The sequence below is a fragment of the Taudactylus pleione genome, unplaced genomic scaffold (genome assembly GCF_031769625.1).
Source record: "Taudactylus pleione unplaced genomic scaffold, aTauple2 ptg000095l, whole genome shotgun sequence".
Classification (NCBI taxonomy): domain Eukaryota; kingdom Metazoa; phylum Chordata; class Amphibia; order Anura; family Myobatrachidae; genus Taudactylus; species Taudactylus pleione.
This window is the reverse complement of record NW_028284497.1, coordinates 6,426,635-6,445,529: the sequence shown is the minus strand read 5'-3', so window position 1 is coordinate 6,445,529 and position 18,895 is coordinate 6,426,635. Positions and strand designations below refer to the sequence as shown.

The 18,895-nt window shown below is 40.8% G+C and overlaps 1 protein-coding gene across 1 annotated transcript; it reads right to left on the bottom strand.

Moving 5' to 3' along the window:
• Positions 1-4,001: 4,001 nt before the first annotated feature.
• Positions 4,002-4,952, bottom strand: LOC148526542 (olfactory receptor 6E1-like). The gene has a single exon (XM_088470166.1). It carries the CDS (start codon positions 4,950-4,952, stop codon positions 4,002-4,004), a length of 951 nt encoding a protein of 316 aa, XP_088326292.1.
• Between the last annotated feature and the right edge of the window lie 13,943 nt (positions 4,953-18,895).

Here is an 18,895-nt window from a genome sequence, read left to right as displayed (position 1 = left end):
TATCTAAGAAGAAGCTACAACATACAGTATATACAATACATACATTTCACTTACCATCTTAAAGTGAAGTGTATAACATAACAGCTCTAGATACCGTATATTGTGCTGAGCAGTATAATTTTATGATTTCTTTCAAATTAATTTGTAAGAAAAGTCTATATTTTATTTCTCATTATACTGTGGAATGAAGATTATGGCAACTGTATATTTATATATAGTTTATTAAAACAATCCTACGTATGCACTAATTTAAACAGATTAATTTAAACAGTAAATAGTAAATGATAGATAATCCAGTTTCTATTGATTTGGTGCCTACCCAGATCTGAGCTGTGGTAGCTGTTGAAATTGTAACTATCCCAAAGCAAGGTATATATATATATATAATCCGCTGCATAGTTGTGCTAAATAAATGACAAGCATGGCTGCGCTAATCCCCTGCATAGTTGGGCTAAATAAATGACAAGCACGGCAGCGCTAATCCCCTGCATAGTTGCGCTAAATAAATGACAAGCATGACAGCGATAATCTCCTGCATAGTTGTGCTAAATAAATTACAAGCATGGCAGCGATAATCTCCTGCATAGTTGTGCTAAATAAATGACAAGCATGACAGCGCTAATCCCCTGCATAGTTGTGCTAAATAAATGACAAGCACGGCAGCGCTAATCCCCTGCATAGTTGTGCTAAATAAATGACAAGCATGGCAGCGCTAATCCCCTGCATAGTTGTGCTAAATAAATGACAAGCATGGCAGCGCTAATCCCCTGCATAGTTGTGCTAAATAAATGACAAGCATGGCAGCGATAATCCCCTGCATAGTTGTGCTAAATAAATGACAAACATGGCTGCGCTAATCCCCTGCATAGTTGTGCTAAATAAATGACAAGCATGGCTGCGCTAATCCGCTGCATAGTTGTGCTAAATAAATGACAAGCATGGCAGCGCTAATCCCCTGCATAGTTGTGCTAAATAAATGACAAGCATGGCAGCGCTAATCCCCTGCATATTTGGGCTAAATAAATGACAAGCATGACAGCGCTAATCCCCTGCATAGTTGGGATAAATAAATGACAAGCATGACAGCGCTAATCCCCTTCATAGTTGTGCTAAATAAATGGCAAGCATGGCAGCGCTAATCCCCTGCATAGTTAGGATAAATAAATGACAAGCATGGCAGCGCTAATCCCCGGCATAGTTGTGCTAAATAAATGACAAGCATGGCAGCGATAATCCCCTGCATAGTTGTGCTAAATAAATGACAAGCATGGCAGCGCTAATCCCCTGCATAGTTGGGATAAATAATGACAAAATGGCAGCGCTAATCCCCTGCATAGTTGTGCTAAATAAATGACAAGCATGGCAGCGATAATCTCCTGCATAGTTGGGCTAAATAAATGACAAGCACGGCAGCGCTAATCCCCTGCATAGTTGCGCTAAATAAATGACAAGCATGACAGCGATAATCTCCTGCATAGTTGTGCTAAATAAATTACAAGCATGGCAGCGATAATCTCCTGCATAGTTGTGCTAAATAAATGACAAGCATGACAGCGCTAATCCCCTGCATAGTTGTGCTAAATAAATGACAAGCATGGCAGCGCTAATCCCCTGCATATTTGGGCTAAATAAATGACAAGCATGGCAGCGCTAATCCCCTGCATAGTTGGGATAAATAAATGACAAGCATGACAGCGCTAATCCGCTGCATAGTTGTGCTAAATAAATGACAAGCATGGCAGCGCTAATCCCCTGCATAGTTGTGCTAAATAAATGACAAGCATGGCAGCGCTAATCCCCTGCATATTTGGGCTAAATAAATGACAAGCATGGCAGCGCTAATCCCCTGCATAGTTGGGATAAATAAATGACAAGCATGACAGCGCTAATCCCCTGCATAGTTGTGCTAAATAAATGATAAGCATGGCAGCGCTAATCCCCTGCATATTTGGGCTAAATAAATGACAAGCATGGCAGCGCTAATCCCCTGCATAGTTGGGATAAATAAATGACAAGCATGACAGCGCTAATCCCCTGCATAGTTGTGCTAAATAAATGACAAGCATGGCAGCGATAATCTCCTGCATATTTGGGCTAAATAAATGACAAGCACGGCAGCGCTAATCCCCTGCATAGTTGTGCTAAATAAATGACAAGCATGGCAGCGATAATCTCCTGCATAGTTGTGCTAAATAAATGACAAGCATGGCAGCGATAATCCTCTGCATAGTTGGGCTAAATAAATGACAAGCATGGCAGCGTAATCCCCTGCATAGTTGTGCTAAATAAATTACAAGCATGACAGCGCTAATCCCCTGCATATTTGGGCTAAATAAATGACAAGCATGGCAGCGCTAATCCCCTGCATAGTTGGGATAAATAAATGACAAGCATGACAGCGCTAATCCCCTGCATAGTTGTGCTAAATAAATGACAAGCATGGCAGCGATAATCCCCTGCATAGTTGGGATAAATAAATGACAAGCAGAGCTTGTCATAGTTGTGCTAAATCTGTGGCAGTTTACTTTGGGACAGTTTCTGTTGGAATCATAGCATTATGGCTGTCAACATTTTAACTGCATCTAAATTTTGGTTGTCGACCTTTATGATTTGTTTTTATTTTAAATGTCAACTTTTTAACTATTTACATTTTAACTGTAGACCTTTTGACCCTATCAACATATCAAACTGTCTATATATTGAATGTCTAAATTATGTCCATGTCTAAATTTTGTACCTGATGACATGTTGACTATCTATATCAGGTGTTCCCAACTACGGTCCTCAAGGCACACTAACAGTCCAGGTTTTAAGGATAGCCATGTTTGAGCAGAGGTGCCTTAATTAGTACCTCAGCTGACCATCTGAGCATAAGCATGGATACCAATAAAACCTGGACTGTTAGTGTGCCTTGAGGACTGAGGTTGGGGAACACTGGTCTACATATTGAATATCAACAAATAGTCCATATCAATATTTCTAAATTTTGTACCTGTTGACATTATGGTATCTATGTTTTTATGTCTAAATTTTGACTGTCTAAGAATTATACCTAACCAATGCAAAGATCCATCTAATAAAAGGCATATTTATGCACAACTCTGCCTTTCCTGGCTTTGAGTTAACACGTCTATCTGCACTTGCCTATATATGAATTAACACCCATTTTCCCAGCTTCAGCTACAAGTGTAGATGTGACTGGGTTGTGTACAGTGCCTTCGCTCAGGAGCATGCATAGATTTGCCTGTAAAGCCAATTATTGTTTAACTCTGCATCATTCCCCTTATGGTTTTTAGATATAAGAAATAAAGATTATAGTTTTAACAATATTGTGGGTTGCACCACTATTCGATAAATCAACATATGTATCAGTGATTTATATTATCTGATAATCTGAGAAATGCTGGTAATCCTTAAAGTCGGGTTATTCCATGTCCAGTGGACCAATTTTAATTCATCCCCACCTGCTGATTGCACAATGTGGAGTCAGTAACAGTTGAACCCACTCTGATGGCCATAGTTTTGCTACTATTGCATATTTTGAAGTAAAATGTACCCAAAAGTTAGTCTGACATACTGTAAATGTCAACCTTTTTGTAAAATGTTGGGACTCCTTGTCCACTTGACATAAAATTACCCAGTTAATTGTTTCTTCCTCTGCATCAGTGGTATCACTAGGGGCTGAGGACCACACTGGGGAGGGTGACACCAAAATTCTGGCACCTCCTCAGTGACCAGGAGCCTGGCGCTGTACTGTTATGTTATTGTGCAGCACCTGTCTCCTGGTCACTGAGGAGGAGCCAGAATTTTGGTGTCACCCTCCTCCTCAGTGACCAGGAGCCTGGCACAGTACTGTTATGTTATGGTGCAGCACCTGTCTCCTGGTCACTGAGGAGGAGCCAGCAGTGCTTTGCAAGGCCATGGCCCCTTTTTGAGCAGGGGGGCTATTGGCGCACTGGATGTCACCCAACTTAATGACCCCACTGTTCTTGGTTATACCTCTAACTTTTTTGATTACGGAAGTGATTCTTATTTCTCATTGTGCGCTTAAGAGCTTCCTTGAAGGTCTTGTTCCTGAAGCTGTAAATGAAAGGATTGAGTAATGGCGTCAGAATGCTGTTAAGCAATGCAACAATTTTGGTTGAGTCCACTTTGGTATTCTTGGAGGGTCGGACACACATGAAGATGCAGCTGCCATAGACTATAAAGACCACTGTGAGGTGAGAAGCACAAGTAGAGAATGTTTTCTTTCGTCCAGCAGTTGAGGAGATTTTCACAATAGCAGTAATAATGCAGCCATATGAGGCCAAGGAGAAGAACAATGATCCTAAGACCAAAGAAGAGGCCAATATAAAATCCAACATCCCTATAAGATATGTGTCACCACATGCCAGCTTCAGCAAAGGGGCTACATCACAAAAGTAATGGTTAATAACATTTGAGCCACAAAATGGCAAACGGAATGTGAGGATGGTTTGAACAATTGTGTCAAGGAACCCACCAATCCAAGAGCACAAAATTAACTTTAGGCAAAGCTTGGGTTTCATGACAGTCCCATAGCGCAAAGGATGGCAGATAGCCACATAGCGATCAAAAGACATTATAGCTAAGAGAAGGAACTCTGTGGTGCCCAAGAGAAAGTATATATATGACTGAGCAAGGCACCCATGGAAAGATATGGATTTGCTCCCACTAATTAAATTGAAAAGCACTTTGGGAACAATAGCAGATATAAAACTAATGTCCAGTAGTGCTAGATTGCTAAGAAAGAAGTACATAGGGGTATGAAGCTTAACTTGCGTTAGACTGACAACAATAATTGTTCCATTACCTACTAAAGTCATTGCATAGCATAAGGATAGGGCAACAAATAGCAAGATTTGGAAATGGTAGGCAAGTGGTATACCCAGTAGAATGAATTCTGTCACTAATGTAACATTTCCTTCATCCATATTTGTAGATGATCCTAGGGAAGAGCATAAAAGCATGTTACAGAAGTATTGCATGTGTTAAAGAATGAGTGCTCAAACAAAATGCATCTTTACAATGTATTATTAAAATATATTGTTTTATGTTACATAATTTAGTCATAGTGTCCAGATTGGTAATGTCACAAAACTAATGTGTGCAGGATTATTAATCTTACCTTCTAATAGTAATAGTCATGTTCAGAACAGTACATCACAAGCCACCTAGCAAAATATTTTTAATAAATAATACATACATTTAGGGCAGTATTCAATTTGGAGTGAAAAGCCGAGATCGGCGAAAAAGTTTAGTCAATGACATCATTTCGCCAGGCGGAAAAGTATTGCCGTGTTCAATTTCAAAGACTTTCCGCCTAGGCGGAAAGTCAATGTAATGTAATGGGTGAAAAAGTTTCGCCTATGAATAGCAGATGGAAAAAAGTGCAGAATTGGGGTTTTGGGGTGCAACGTTGCAGGAACCCCTGTGCAGGCTTAAGACAGTCCCCCAAAGGTAAACTGTGTCAACATTTTCTTAAAAAAGACTTTACAAGACCCAAAAAAAGTACTTTCATTTTGGGGGCGAAAAAAACGAAAGTTGGGGGACACTATTAAAAACTAGCGAAATAGACTCCAGGGTGTCCCCAAGTATGCCCCAGGTGTTTTTTAGATTGCAGGTGTTTGCGGAAGGTGGAACTTTACTTTAGCAACTTTTAAATATGCTACCCCCAATTTTCAGGTACCCCAAATTTGCTGGGACTAGTTATTTTCTCCAAAAAAAACCTGCTAAATGCTATTCTTCACCACTTATGCAAAGATGCTAATTAGAACCTATTGAGAACATTTAAGTACCCCAAATACTTTCAGCAGGCCTTTTCGGAGGTATCCATAGCGATCCCCCATGTCAATGCATCTTTTGGGGGCTGATTACCCCATTTTGGAGAGGACTTTCCGCCTGTTCAAGTATCGCCGGGTGCCGTTTTCGCGTACTTTCACGGGGAATCGCGGGGGCGCGCGCAAAAAGTTTCCACACCCGAAACACGCGATATAGGCGAAAAGTCCGCAAGGCGAAAAAGTATTGGGGTGTGAAACATATTGAATACGGGCCTTACTCTTTTCTGAGACATATGATTTATTAGTGTGAGATCGAAGCACAAGTCCTAGTTGTTTTCTCTAGTTGCTACTACTCGTTACTAATTACTACTGCATGCTACTTCTTATTGTTACACAATACACTTCAACTTGCTAATGCACACTACCAGTTGCTACTACATATTACTTCTCACTACTGCATGGTATTAGTTGGTGCTACATGTTAATACTTTCTACTGCATGCCACCTCTTCCTACTACACATTTCTACTTGCTACTAGTTGCTACTACAAGTTACTAATTGTTACTGCATGCTACTTTTTTGTTACTACACACTTGTACTTCATATTACTAGTTGCTACTATAGATTACCATATGCTACTGCACATTGCTACTTGCAACTCCATGTTCTCACATCAGTCTCTGCTACTTAATGGGTCAATGATGCTGCCAGTATGAAACACAATCACCAACTAGCCTGTGACTGATGGAGCATCTGTCATTTCATTAGTCTGAGAAAACACTTTGGCATCTATACAAAAATAATTTGAATTTGCGCACGTACACAAATATGGGCACATCTACAGTTTTGCTGGTTTAGTCCAAGTCCAGACTTGTAAGAATAATAAGGTTTAATGTACTTGGAGTGAATAAGTAACTTGGAGTTCATATTTATAATGATGCATTTACTAATAGATTTTCAGGGCTGTAATAACTGCTAAAAATGACCTGTAAACTTACCTTTTTCAGATGTGTTTTGCATTGCTATTACTATTTCTACATTACAGTATTGTGATAAACATTTAACAATTCTCAGTAGGAAGTTAGGAACTGGTGTCATTTCCAGTTTCTGATACTGGTAAAAAGGCCACATATTAGGCATGACAAGCATAAGTGGAGCATAAATAGAAATAGTAACAAGATAATTTATTAATGGGCTAAAAGCCAACTTTGCATTGAGAAGCCTAATAATTAGTAAGCAAGTAGGTTCTTGTATTTCCACAATACCTGTTTTCTGTTATCACAATATCAGGATGGCAGCAGTAGATGAAAATTATTTCAAAATTTTTATTGTTTGTATAAAACATTTATTTATGTGAAAAACATTTTCGTAGCTTAAGCTTACACTTTTTCAATTAAATTTTTTTATTAGTGGAATTAACCAACTCAAACAACATAAAATAAAATAACAGCATAAACATAACAATAAAAATAACAACATAAAATAACAGCAGAGATAGACTCAGCAAAATAGTTAACTCTTTTTGCTCAAGGCCAGCATTCTGGGGCTGCCTGGGTATTGCTCAGCTGCCCCAATAATATTTTCCTAATAAATTACATGGATAGGTATTTTTTTTAAATCAACATTATTCACTAAAGGGTACCCATCAGTATACAGGGCAGCAAGTTCCTTTTTCTGCAGGAGACATTACAATGAATAAAGTTCTGCCTGTAGCAATTAAAATTATAAGTTTCTTTTATCATAAAAGGATAAGAAGATATCATTTTATGACATAATATATTACTGCATATTGTAATAGTATTAGGTTTTAACAGCTATTGATACCTTGCAATGAATAATCACAGAATATTAGTATTATTAACCAACTTGACAGGTACAAATAATTTACTAAATATGAAGTAAATACAACATCAAATGGTAAAATAGTTTCTTTTGTATACCTTATTTCCAATTGCAATCAGAAGAATGCATGTTTCTCTCTATTCCCTAGGAGAATCAGTCCAGATTATCTTACGTATTTTGTAGTACTCCTATAGACTTTCAAATTCTATTGAATTACAAATATTGTACCACCACTCCTGATCTGTGAGCCATACACTCATGAGCTTTGTTATAGTTCATAGTTCTTATATAATGTGCAACACCATAACAGTTTTAATTATGTCAGTTTCCCTTGAGATTTTGAGATCACAAAACGAACCTCTTGGTGACTGACAACATCAGCAAAAAGTAACCAAAAAGGAAAAAGTTATACAATAAAGTGTTTAACACCGTATTAATATTAGTTTTGCAGTAACTCTGAGGCTCTACATAGAGCATAGTTTTGGGTCGCAACAATTTTAAGGTATATACTGATTCTGATAACTAACTTGCATATCGGAAAGACATATGGACAAGCATTAAAAAAGAACAATAGAGCAAGCAGACACACTCTGAAGGTCAAGCACTTGCAGACTCTATTAAACTTTGGAGACTGCAGTACTGGTAATGCATTGTATCAATGTCAGAATGCATTCGGTATGATTCACCACTGGCCGCATTGCCGGCGGTTCAAATCCCGGCAACGCCAGCCCGACAGAGGAGGAAATCTTGACCGTCCTAAAGGTAAGTATAAACTAACCTAATTCTACCCCCTAACCCTAACCCTCCCTTAGGGGTGCCTAACCCTAACCCCCCCTGTGCCTAACCCTAAACCCCCCTCTAGGTGCTTAAACCTAAATCCCCTGGGTGGTGCCTAACCCTAACCCCCCCCCGGGGGTGCCTAACCCAAACCATCCCTCCCCCTAGCGTAGCCCTAACCTCCCATGGGGGTTGCCTAACCCTAAGTCCCCCCCCGGGAATCCCTAACCTAACCCCCCCCGGGAATCCCTAACCTAACCCTAATCCCCCCTCTAAGTGCCTAAGCCCAACCCCCCTCTCCCCACCGACTAAACCTAAGTCCCCCAGGGGGGGTGCCTAACCCTGATCTCCCCCCGGCGGTTCGAACCCTAACCCTCCCTCCCCCTAGCCTAACCCTAACCTCCCGGGGGGGTGCCGAACCCTAAATCCCCCCCCGGGAATCCCTAACCTAACCCCCCCGCGCGGCTGTCCGATCGGGATGCCGGGCGCCGGTCTCCCGGCGCAGGTAAAATGACCGGCGTCGAGATTTTGACGCCTGTCATTTAACCCTCGCCGAGATTCAGTAGTCGGGAAGCCGGCTGTCGGCATTGCATCAGCCGGCTTCCTGAACGTATATCGTCAGAATTATTGTCTCACATTAAAGCTATGTCTGAGAAAGACAACTGTATGTGGCTCACAAATCCTCATCTAAATTACACCTGATTCAATAACTCCAAGTATTACTAAAAAAATAAACATAGAAACATTGTGTACACATACAGAGGATGTATAAAATCTAAACACTCTTATTGAAATTGCAGGTTTTTGTCAAGTGAAGTCTGAAATCAAGATAAATCTTCTCAGACTTTCTTTCACCTTTAATGTGATCTTGTGATAACACAGGAATATGTGGTCGTACATATTCTTCAGCAATTCACGAATATATGCATGCTTATGTTACTTTATTTTTCCCTTATATTGCAATGTATAATATATAGAAATGTTTAGGATGATATTCGGTATTAGTATAGTTGTGTGAGATGCAGCTGGGTCGCAATTGTTGAATGGTCTCAGGCCTGGAGAGGATTAGAGGCCTACCCTCCCCTCTTCAAAGTAAATAGATGAATCCCTGTCGCATCAGTATTTTGTTTAATATTTTATCCAAAGGTATTTTAAATGATGTATTAATAAGTATATAGAGATTAGTGTTTATTTCTATGCAGCTGTGATTAACTGCAGAGATATGGATAAGTTAGAACTGATGAGGCAGCCATTTCTTTTAATGGTTCAGCAATAGAAAGACTTGTAGGTTTAAATCTATGTCAGTTTTAACGTGAGCAGATGAGTAGACAACAAGTCTCAGATTTTATAAACAAAAAGAGTTAAAATCAAGTTAGCATTTGTCTGCAATAATCAGAGGTGAAGGCTAGATGAGTAATTATTGCATGGGAACAGAAATATAACATATTATATTGCCAATATTTTGGTTAGGACATATAACCAATTAAGGTCTAGCATGTACGAATATTAAATAAATTCATGTCCGCCATTTTGGATTTTGTGGGAGGTATGGACAGATTAAAGTATAAAGTATTGACCAAAGAGGGAGGGGTGTTGCCATACGTATGTATGAAATTGGCTGATTGGTATGCTGCACTGGGTGTCATACATTTATTTTACACGTATTCCTACTGCTGCTGAAATAACTTAAGTTTTATGTTTTGTTGTAACTCTGCACTGGCAAAATACAAGTGTAATTACGCTGTCTTTAAGTAAAAACATTGTCATTTATTTTAGAATCTGTATTGGTGTGAATTATTTCATTATCCTTATAAAGAGTGAGGTTTATAGATAAATATAGAATAAATCGCATTATCACTTGCCACCAGCAAGATGTACCGTAAGTAAAATATTCACACCTCTAAATGAATACTTTCTGAAACCATTATAGCACTGAATCTTTGAGAATGCGTTTCTGTCAACTTTGTACACCTGGACCTTACAATTCTACACCACTTATTCCTTTCTGCAGCCATTCCATTGCTGACTTTAATGCTTGCTTCATATCATTATCATGTCAAAAGTCTTTATTATTATTATTATCATTTAATTATATGGCGCCACAAGTGTTTTGTAGTGCCTTACAAAGTACATAAGCAAATAGGTGACCAGCGACTTACAGCACAATGCAATACAATACAGGACAAGGACATACATTGCTACATTAGTGACCATAACACCCAAATAGGCAACAGAGCATAAGCAACCAAGTGTTAGGTGCCCTAGCGGGGAGTAAGGAGTAGATGAAAGTAAAGTAAGGAGAAGCAGAAATGGGTAGAGGGACCTGCTTGTAAGAGGTTACATTCTAATGGGGAGGGGCAGACAAACAGGGATGACACAGTTGGGGTAGACAGGGACAGAGCCGTAACTAGATATTTTGGTGCTCTGTGCCAGAGAGATCATTGGCACCCCCCCATTTATAAAATAAGGACATAAGATAGTGCACCTGAAAAAGGGCCATGGCCTCATGGGGAAGGGACAGGAAAGAGATAGCGGAGGCCAGGAGATGCTGGGGATAAAGAAAAAAGAGGAAGCTACAAGTGAGAATGATAATAAACAGGAAAACTGACAGAACCAAACAGCACCCCCTGCCCTGCGGTGCCCTGTGCCATGGCACTGGTCACAACACCCTAATTACAGCCCTGGACAGGGAGGAAGGAGCATGTAGCATCAAGTTAGGATATGAGCTGGAAGGATATGATTAAGTAGTGGGTCTTGAGAGCCCATTTTAAGGATTGTAGAGAGGTGGAAAGTCTGATGGGGAGAGGGAGAGAATTCCAAAGGTGGGGAGCAGCACGGGCAAAATTTTGGAGGCGGGAGTGGGAGGAAGTAATCAGTTAGCATGATAGGCAGCGTGTGTTTGTTGAACAAAAAGGGCAGACATGAGAGTGAAGGGAGATGAGGTTAGAGATGTAAATGGGAGAGGAATGGCTGAGGGCTTTGTAAGTGAGTGAGAGTACCTTGAATTGGGTTCTGAAAGGGAAGGGGAGCCAATGGAGGGCTTGTAGGAGTGGGGAGGCAGATGTAGAGCATTTGCAGAGGAAAATGAGCTAAGCAGCAGCATTGAGGACAGACTGGAGAGGAGAGAGAAGGGAGTTAGGGAGGCCAGATACGAGGAGTTACAGTAGTCCAATCTGGAGAGGACCAGTGAGTATATGAGGGTTTTAGTAGCATCCTTGGTGAGAAAGGGTCTGATCATGGAAATATTTTTGAGATGTAAACCACAGGAATGCAAGATGTTCTGGATATGTGGTTTGAAGGAGAGGGAGGAGTCCAGGATAACTCCAAGACAGCGCACTTTGGGGCTAGAGGAGATAGTTGTGCCATTAATTGATAAAGAAATAGCGGGGTGAGGATATGTGGGATGGTCGGAAGATGATCAGCTCAGTCATAGACATATTAAGTTTAAGAAATCGTTGGGACATCCAGGAGGAGATAGCAGAGAGACAGTTGGTGATACAAGTAAGAAAAGGAGAGGTCAGGGGATGAAAGGGAGATCTGAGTATCATCAGCATAAAAATTATAATGGAGTTCAAAAGAGCAGAGGAGTTCACTTAGAGAAGACATATAGAGGGAGAATAGGAGAGGTCCAAGAACAGAACATTGGGGAACAGAGGAGATGAGGTTCTTGAAATATGACTGTTTAGAGAGGGAAAGGGCAGCATTGTAGGATGAGTGCACTTCACCAGCTTTCTGTCAGAGGCCAAAATATCTTTGTATTTAGAGCTTTTTATTATTTCCTCATCCTGACTAGAGTCCCTGTTCCAGCTTTAGAGAAGCAGGCCAATTCATAGTGCTGCCACCACCATGCTGCCCAATAGGTATGACATTCTTTGGGTGATGAGATGTGTTTGTCTTTATGTAAAATATATCTTTTAAAGTTGAGAACACAAAAGTTCAAACGCTATTTTATGAGACTATTAGACATTTTTTCACATGGTTTGGAGTGATTGAATGTATTTACAGATATAAGATGGGCTTGGAGGTTTTGTTTTTGTGACTTCCATATTGCCATGCTTCCCTATTGGCCATATATGTGCAGAATACAGGAGAGTGTTATTACATGAATGGAGTGACAAGTTCCTGACAGAAATCCTGTCATCTGTCAGGAATCATGATGGTAAGAGGGGCTCATGTCATCACTACTGGTTTGAACTAGCTCACCCAAGGGCATGAATCTAAAAAGGCACTGATCATCACCAGGGATCCCCACAGGTTGCAGACTCCTGGATGAACATCCAGGGGTGTAGAGAGTTGAGCCGGGCCCCAATACTTTTGGGAGGGGGGCGTAGTCTAATAGTAGGAGGCGTGGTTTATAGAATAAAAAGTATTTGCATAGTACAGCCAGATGAGACTGCTATTTCTGCTTAGTGGCAGTTGCCTCCCAGGCCCCACTGCAGTGAGCACACAGCAGCTGAGACAGAGACTGCTGCTAAAAGGTAAGAGGGAAGGGGGCAACTGCGGGTTTAGACACTTCCAATAAACTTGGGCCTGGGTAATTGGTAGCCATTGCCTCCAACCTCTTGGTGGCCCTATGAACACCAGATGACTAGCAGAGAGTTAGATGTTGAAGACACAAGAGAATTATAGCAAGTGTGCACACAGCGAATCAATTGAATTTACTGGGACCTGGTAGGATAGGCTAGGATTGCTGGAGCATAACGGAATAGAATTGGCTTACTGGATGAGTGGCTTACTGCATGAATACACTTACTGGAGGGAACAGTGGATAAAGTTACAAACTGGAGATTGGGGAAACTCCGTCCCTTGGACAATCTCATTGAACTGGATGCAGACGGATGGAAGACCATGGCAGGAATACAGTCATTAGAAGCAGTCGGTATTCTAACTATGAGTAGCAAGATGAGGATCTGACATTAATGCAATGGCTCAGTGAGTTTAATAGGGCATCAATCCATGCTTATTCACCAAAGCAAGCAAGTGAGTGAGCTTCAGATATTTAGGCTGCTTGCAACCACAGGAAGATGACGGCATCCATCAGATGGACTAGCAGGTAGAAATTTGGAGTGATGTCCTGATCTTGGCAATGTCCATGTCGTGCCACATTTTTTACACTTACCTCCTGATTGGTACTTTTTAACTAAACAATCCCTAGATGTTTTGAATTTTGCTTTCAGAAGATGACTATCCAGGGAGTATGCAACAAAGAAAACTGTAAAGGAATCCTTACAGGAGCAACTGATCTTATTTTGGGGTTAATTATAACTTTGTTTTGCTGCTATGTGAATGCTAATTACCTTTGAAAATTGATTAACTTTGACCACTGCTATAGACCCATTTTGAAAAGATGTGAACACTTTTGCGTGCAGGATATTATGGGGTTTCTATTTCACTTATTTTCCACTTGAATTTGGTTGGTTTTATGGTTATATTACAGGTGTAAAAAGGTCCATACCTTGCTGGAAAGTCCATGTTTGAAATAATTATGCAGTAAATAAGCTAAGTATCTTCAATAAACAATGTTAATGGGTGTGCTTCAGGACACTTGTCAGCTAGAAACAGCTGTGGGTTAAGGAGCCAGCCTCCCGATTCGCTGTAGCAGAGAAAATCTAAATACATTTCACTCTCCTGTCTGCACTTACTGCAGAAGAAGTGTCACATTTATTCATGTAGTCAGAGTATCATATGTGCACAATTCCAACAGCCAGATTTAAAAAAAAAACAAAAAACGCAGCAACGGTGGATGCGGTATCTGCGTTAGTGATAGTCATGGTGCTTGGCTTCTCCAGTTCTCTATATACCAATACTAATTAGAATATATTTGCTCTGCTTGATGAGAAGAGTTTGCTGAACATGGGCAGATTAGAGGGATTCTATTCCAATTGTTGGATAGCTCTACTGATGCGCCTGAATTTGCAACCTAATTTGAACAAATCTAATAAAACCATGAACATATTACTCTGTGGGACATAGTAATAGCAACCCAAATGTATAAGCTCATCCAAAAAATAGTTGCACTTAAAATACATTGTACAGCATGTTTTATAATTATGCCTGTTTATTTTCTATATAAAATATCTATCTTTATATAGAAAACGTGATTGGTTTCATGGAATTGGGAAAAATTAAACAGTAAAATCCTGCCAGTAATAGGGTTAATGTAATTTAACTACAACTCAATATACAAAAATGCAATGTAAAAATGAAACTTTGTATTCAGTGCTTGAGAAATTTAATGGGAATATTACATCATTTATTTCACTAAAGTATGACTGTACAAGGAAACTTTTAATTAGTCTCATGAGGGTGAGAAGAAAATCAACAACTAAAAGTAAGCAGAAAAGTTTATCAATCTACTTAACCAATTCACAATAATATAAAGCTTGATATCAGTTACTGGACTACTAGGAAGTTATCAAGCATGATAAAAGTTTATACTTTAATTTATTTTATATCAATTGTTTAAGTTAATTAGCTAGTTATGCTGGGCATACATTGTACAATTATCTGGCCAATCCGCCAGTGTATTTGTGCGACCCACCAGAAAATATCGGTCTGTTGGATATGAGGAATAGTCCAGCATGTCGGAAATATCCGATTGTGAGCTGCCAATTGGCTGCATCTGGCAGTGTATACACCGTCACACCCGAGTGACCAACATTTCTGCTGGAACTTCACAGAGGAGGAATGAGGAAATGTCTCCTAAAGTCAGATATTGTGGGCCACACACTGTGACATATTTCAGTGTATGGCCATGATATCTGATGGGTTACAGGCTGTCTGATATTGTTGGTCTGACGGACATTTTATCTGATAATGTACTGTATGCCCAGCTTTAGTAAGTCAGTTACTTAGGTCCTGATTCAGAGGTGGACATTATTTCATTCACAACTGCATATTTGTGCACAGCGGTACTGCAAATATATTCTAATGCTGCAACCAATTAAGTTGATACAGAGACTCCCACCGGTTGCATTTCTAATTCGCCACTTGCATACAAAGATGCACCACTGGTTGCACCATTGATCTTCTGAGAAACCCTGTGGTTGTTCAGAATATCTATCCATCAGAACTACAGTAAGCCGCAGTCACTGGGTTCGATACGCACTCAACATGATTGCGGCACACCCATGTTCGACCAGCCAACCCCCATTACCTCCCATAAACGTACACTGACTGTAAATCACTCTACATTCACATTCTCACTTTGACTGCCTTCAGTACCTCAATGTGATGCATGCTAGTGTTACTCAGATGCATGCACAGTATTAAAAAAAATTGCTTAACTGTGCAAACAATGGCATAGTTTGAATCACAATATTTTGCCACTGATGCCACTGATGTCTTTGTAAATTTAGTTCCACTGAGCAATAGACATCCATGCGAGCAAACTGCGGGCAAATCCTAGTACTGATATAAAAAAGTACATCAAATTCCAAATGAGCCCACACAAGCCTACAATACAATACATCATGTAGGGCCTGTGTCACAATCCAGTGAAAGTGATCCTCTGTGGAGGACGGTGAGCCGAAGGGTTCAGGTGACTATCAGAGTGACTGTGGCTAGGTCTCCTATTTGCGGCTGAACCCAGGTTTGGCTAGACCTGCCCAGAGGCGCGGAGTCTAACTCACTTGGTGGTTTTCTCCAGTGACCCCTCCAATTGGGATTTGGTTTTCCGCTGCACCAAGTGAGCAGGTCGCAGCCCTCTGGACAGGTACCTGGGAATGGCAGAAGACCGGAAACTATATAACGTTAAGTTATTGCTAGAACACTGGAGATACACTGGAACACAATCAGAAATCCTGATCACCGGCTTGCATGAGATTACTGAGAATGTACTAAGAATCGCTAAGAAATCCAGGAGCTGACTAGCTCAGCAGCTCAGGGAGATGTGGACACAGGCAGGAACTGGAGTTTGCTAAATATGCAGGAAAACACAAACATATACTGGGGATTGCACATACAAGAGTAGAGTGGACTCAAGGAATATATTGGGAATGCTAGAAATGTGGTACTGGACAACGGCCAAATACTGGGAGAGCTAGAAATGCTGGTACTGGGCAAAGGCAAAATACTGGGAATAATTATATATGCAGGTGCAGATTGCACAGACAAGACATATAGAGAAGATAGGCATATACTGGGAGAGTGCTAACTGCAAGTGCAGATTTGCACTGACAAGACACAGAGCAGATTGACACAGACATGTGCTGGGAGGACCAGCTGGGAGCTAATTAATACCAGCAGGTAATCTGACACTTCAGTGATACAGGGTAATAGCCACAGGAAAGCTGCAATAAAATTAGCAGCACATATACAAAGACACACAGGGAAGGGACATGAAACACTGAAGTACTGTGAGAAAGCTAAAGTCTCAGAGTAAGGTTTAGCATGGAAGCTAATACAGGAAACTGGGAAACTGTGAGCAGGCTGAAGCAACACGCTGAAGGATTTAGCACAGAGCAACAGTGGGAGTAACACAGGCACTTGGAATAACAAAGTTGAACAGCATCTTCCTGGAGTTCTGGAGGCGGATTTATACCCAGGGGTAGCAGATTACTGGAGCACAGCATCAGCTGACTGAAATCATGCTACCATAGGTTAGGAGTACTGTCACATGAGAGGAACTGTCATGGCGGCACCCATGATGGGAACTCCGATCCCCAGCACACACAGCCGACCATGGAAGCTCGCAAAAAGCACCTGAGGCAGAATACTCAGCCCACATCCATAACTGCACCAGACGTCTGACCACAAGGAAGTCAGGGGAAGCTGGAAAGAAGGTGAGAGAGGCCGATCCTAGGCTGAACCCTGACAGTACCCCCTCCTTTTAGGGTGGGCACCGAACACCCATAAAGGCTCAACTGGAACTCCTCAGAAAGACACAAAAAATATATTTGAAGAACACAGGAAACTCAAAAATCTTGATTGAAGATACAATAAGAACTGGAAAATTTAGAAGAACAAGGTTCCCAATACCAGATGGATTCTGAGACTAATAATTGGAAGAAATAGTCAACTTGGTCCAAGAAAGGTTGGTCACCAGGAAGTCATCAATTCTTCTTCTTTTTCCGAGACTTTTTCGAACCACTTGAAGAAGAAGAAGACTTAAGTTGCAAAGTGTCTTTCATGGGAACTACCGAAATTGTTTTTTCATCGTACTCAGGATCATAGTTATAATATAGTTATATAGTTAACATAATCTGTGTTATAATTCATCATCCTTATGCCTCCTTGAGTCTTATCCTTCTGGACAGGTTGTTTTTGTACTGGATCTTTTTGAGAAAGACTCAAAGAAATGCATCTGAGCTTAATAGCAGATGGTGGTACCCCAGAACTGGAGATTTTGTTGAGGTGAGTATCCTCGAGAGAGCTGTAAGGATAAGTTGGACCAAATTCTTTAATGAATGCCGCAGTAAAGGCTATAGGCTCAACCCAGTCCCAAGCTTTACCTCGGAAAGATGAAATTATAAATTTTACTACATTAGTAGGCTTGATTTCAGACCATGGAGAGGATTTCATAATAGCGATGATATGATCCACCAAAGCATAATACTGCGTTATATCTCCATAAAAAAATGGACATAGAAACATCAGATTTATCCTGAGGTATACCTTTAAATGTAGTGGTAGCATCATCTCTTAACGGATTGGGCACTAATGCATTTGACTTTGACACAACACTAGAAGATTCTTCCTTGAGTAAAGAACCGGAGATCTTTCCTTGGGATACAGATTTTGAAATCCCTTTTTGAGATGTAAAACTTTAGACTTTCCCCTGGACTATGAGACTTGATACCCCCTGCCAGGGTACATAACTAGAAATCTCCTCTGGAGGTATGATGCTTGAACCCCCATCTTAGGAAGTAACACTTGGAAACCCTTGTTCTTGGGGTACAAGATTTGAGACCCCCTCCTGTGGTAATACATTTGAACTCGTCTTTGGAAATGTAATATTTGAAATCCCCCCCTGGAGGATAGCACTAGGAATCCCATCCTGGGGTGAGACACTTGAAGTCCCCTCCTGGGGTATAACACTGGGAACCCCATCTTGAGATGAGGCACTTGAAATCCCCTCCTGGGGTTTAACACTGGGAATCCCATCTTGGGATGAGGCACTTGAAATCCCCTCCTGGGGTATAACACTGGAAATCCCATCTTGAGGTATAACACTTGGAACCCCATCCTGGGGTGTGACACTTGAAATCCCCTCCTGGGGTGAGGAAACTGAAACCCCCTCTTGCGGTGCGAGGCTTAAAACCCCCTCCTGGGGTGAAGAACTTGAAATAAGGACTTTCTCTTGAAACATAACACTTGAAATCCCCTCCTGGGGTATAACACTGGAAACCCCATTCTGGGGTAGGATACTTGGACCCTTGTCCTGGGGTGAAGAACTTGAAACAAGAACTTTCTCTTGAAACGTAACACTGGAAATCCCCTCCTGGGGTATTACACTGGGAACCCCATCCTGGGGTGAG

Coding starts and splice junctions, on each gene's coding strand:
- LOC148526542 (XM_088470166.1), bottom strand. CDS start 4,952: ATGGATGAAGGAAATGTTACATTAGTGACAGAATTCATTCTACTGGGT.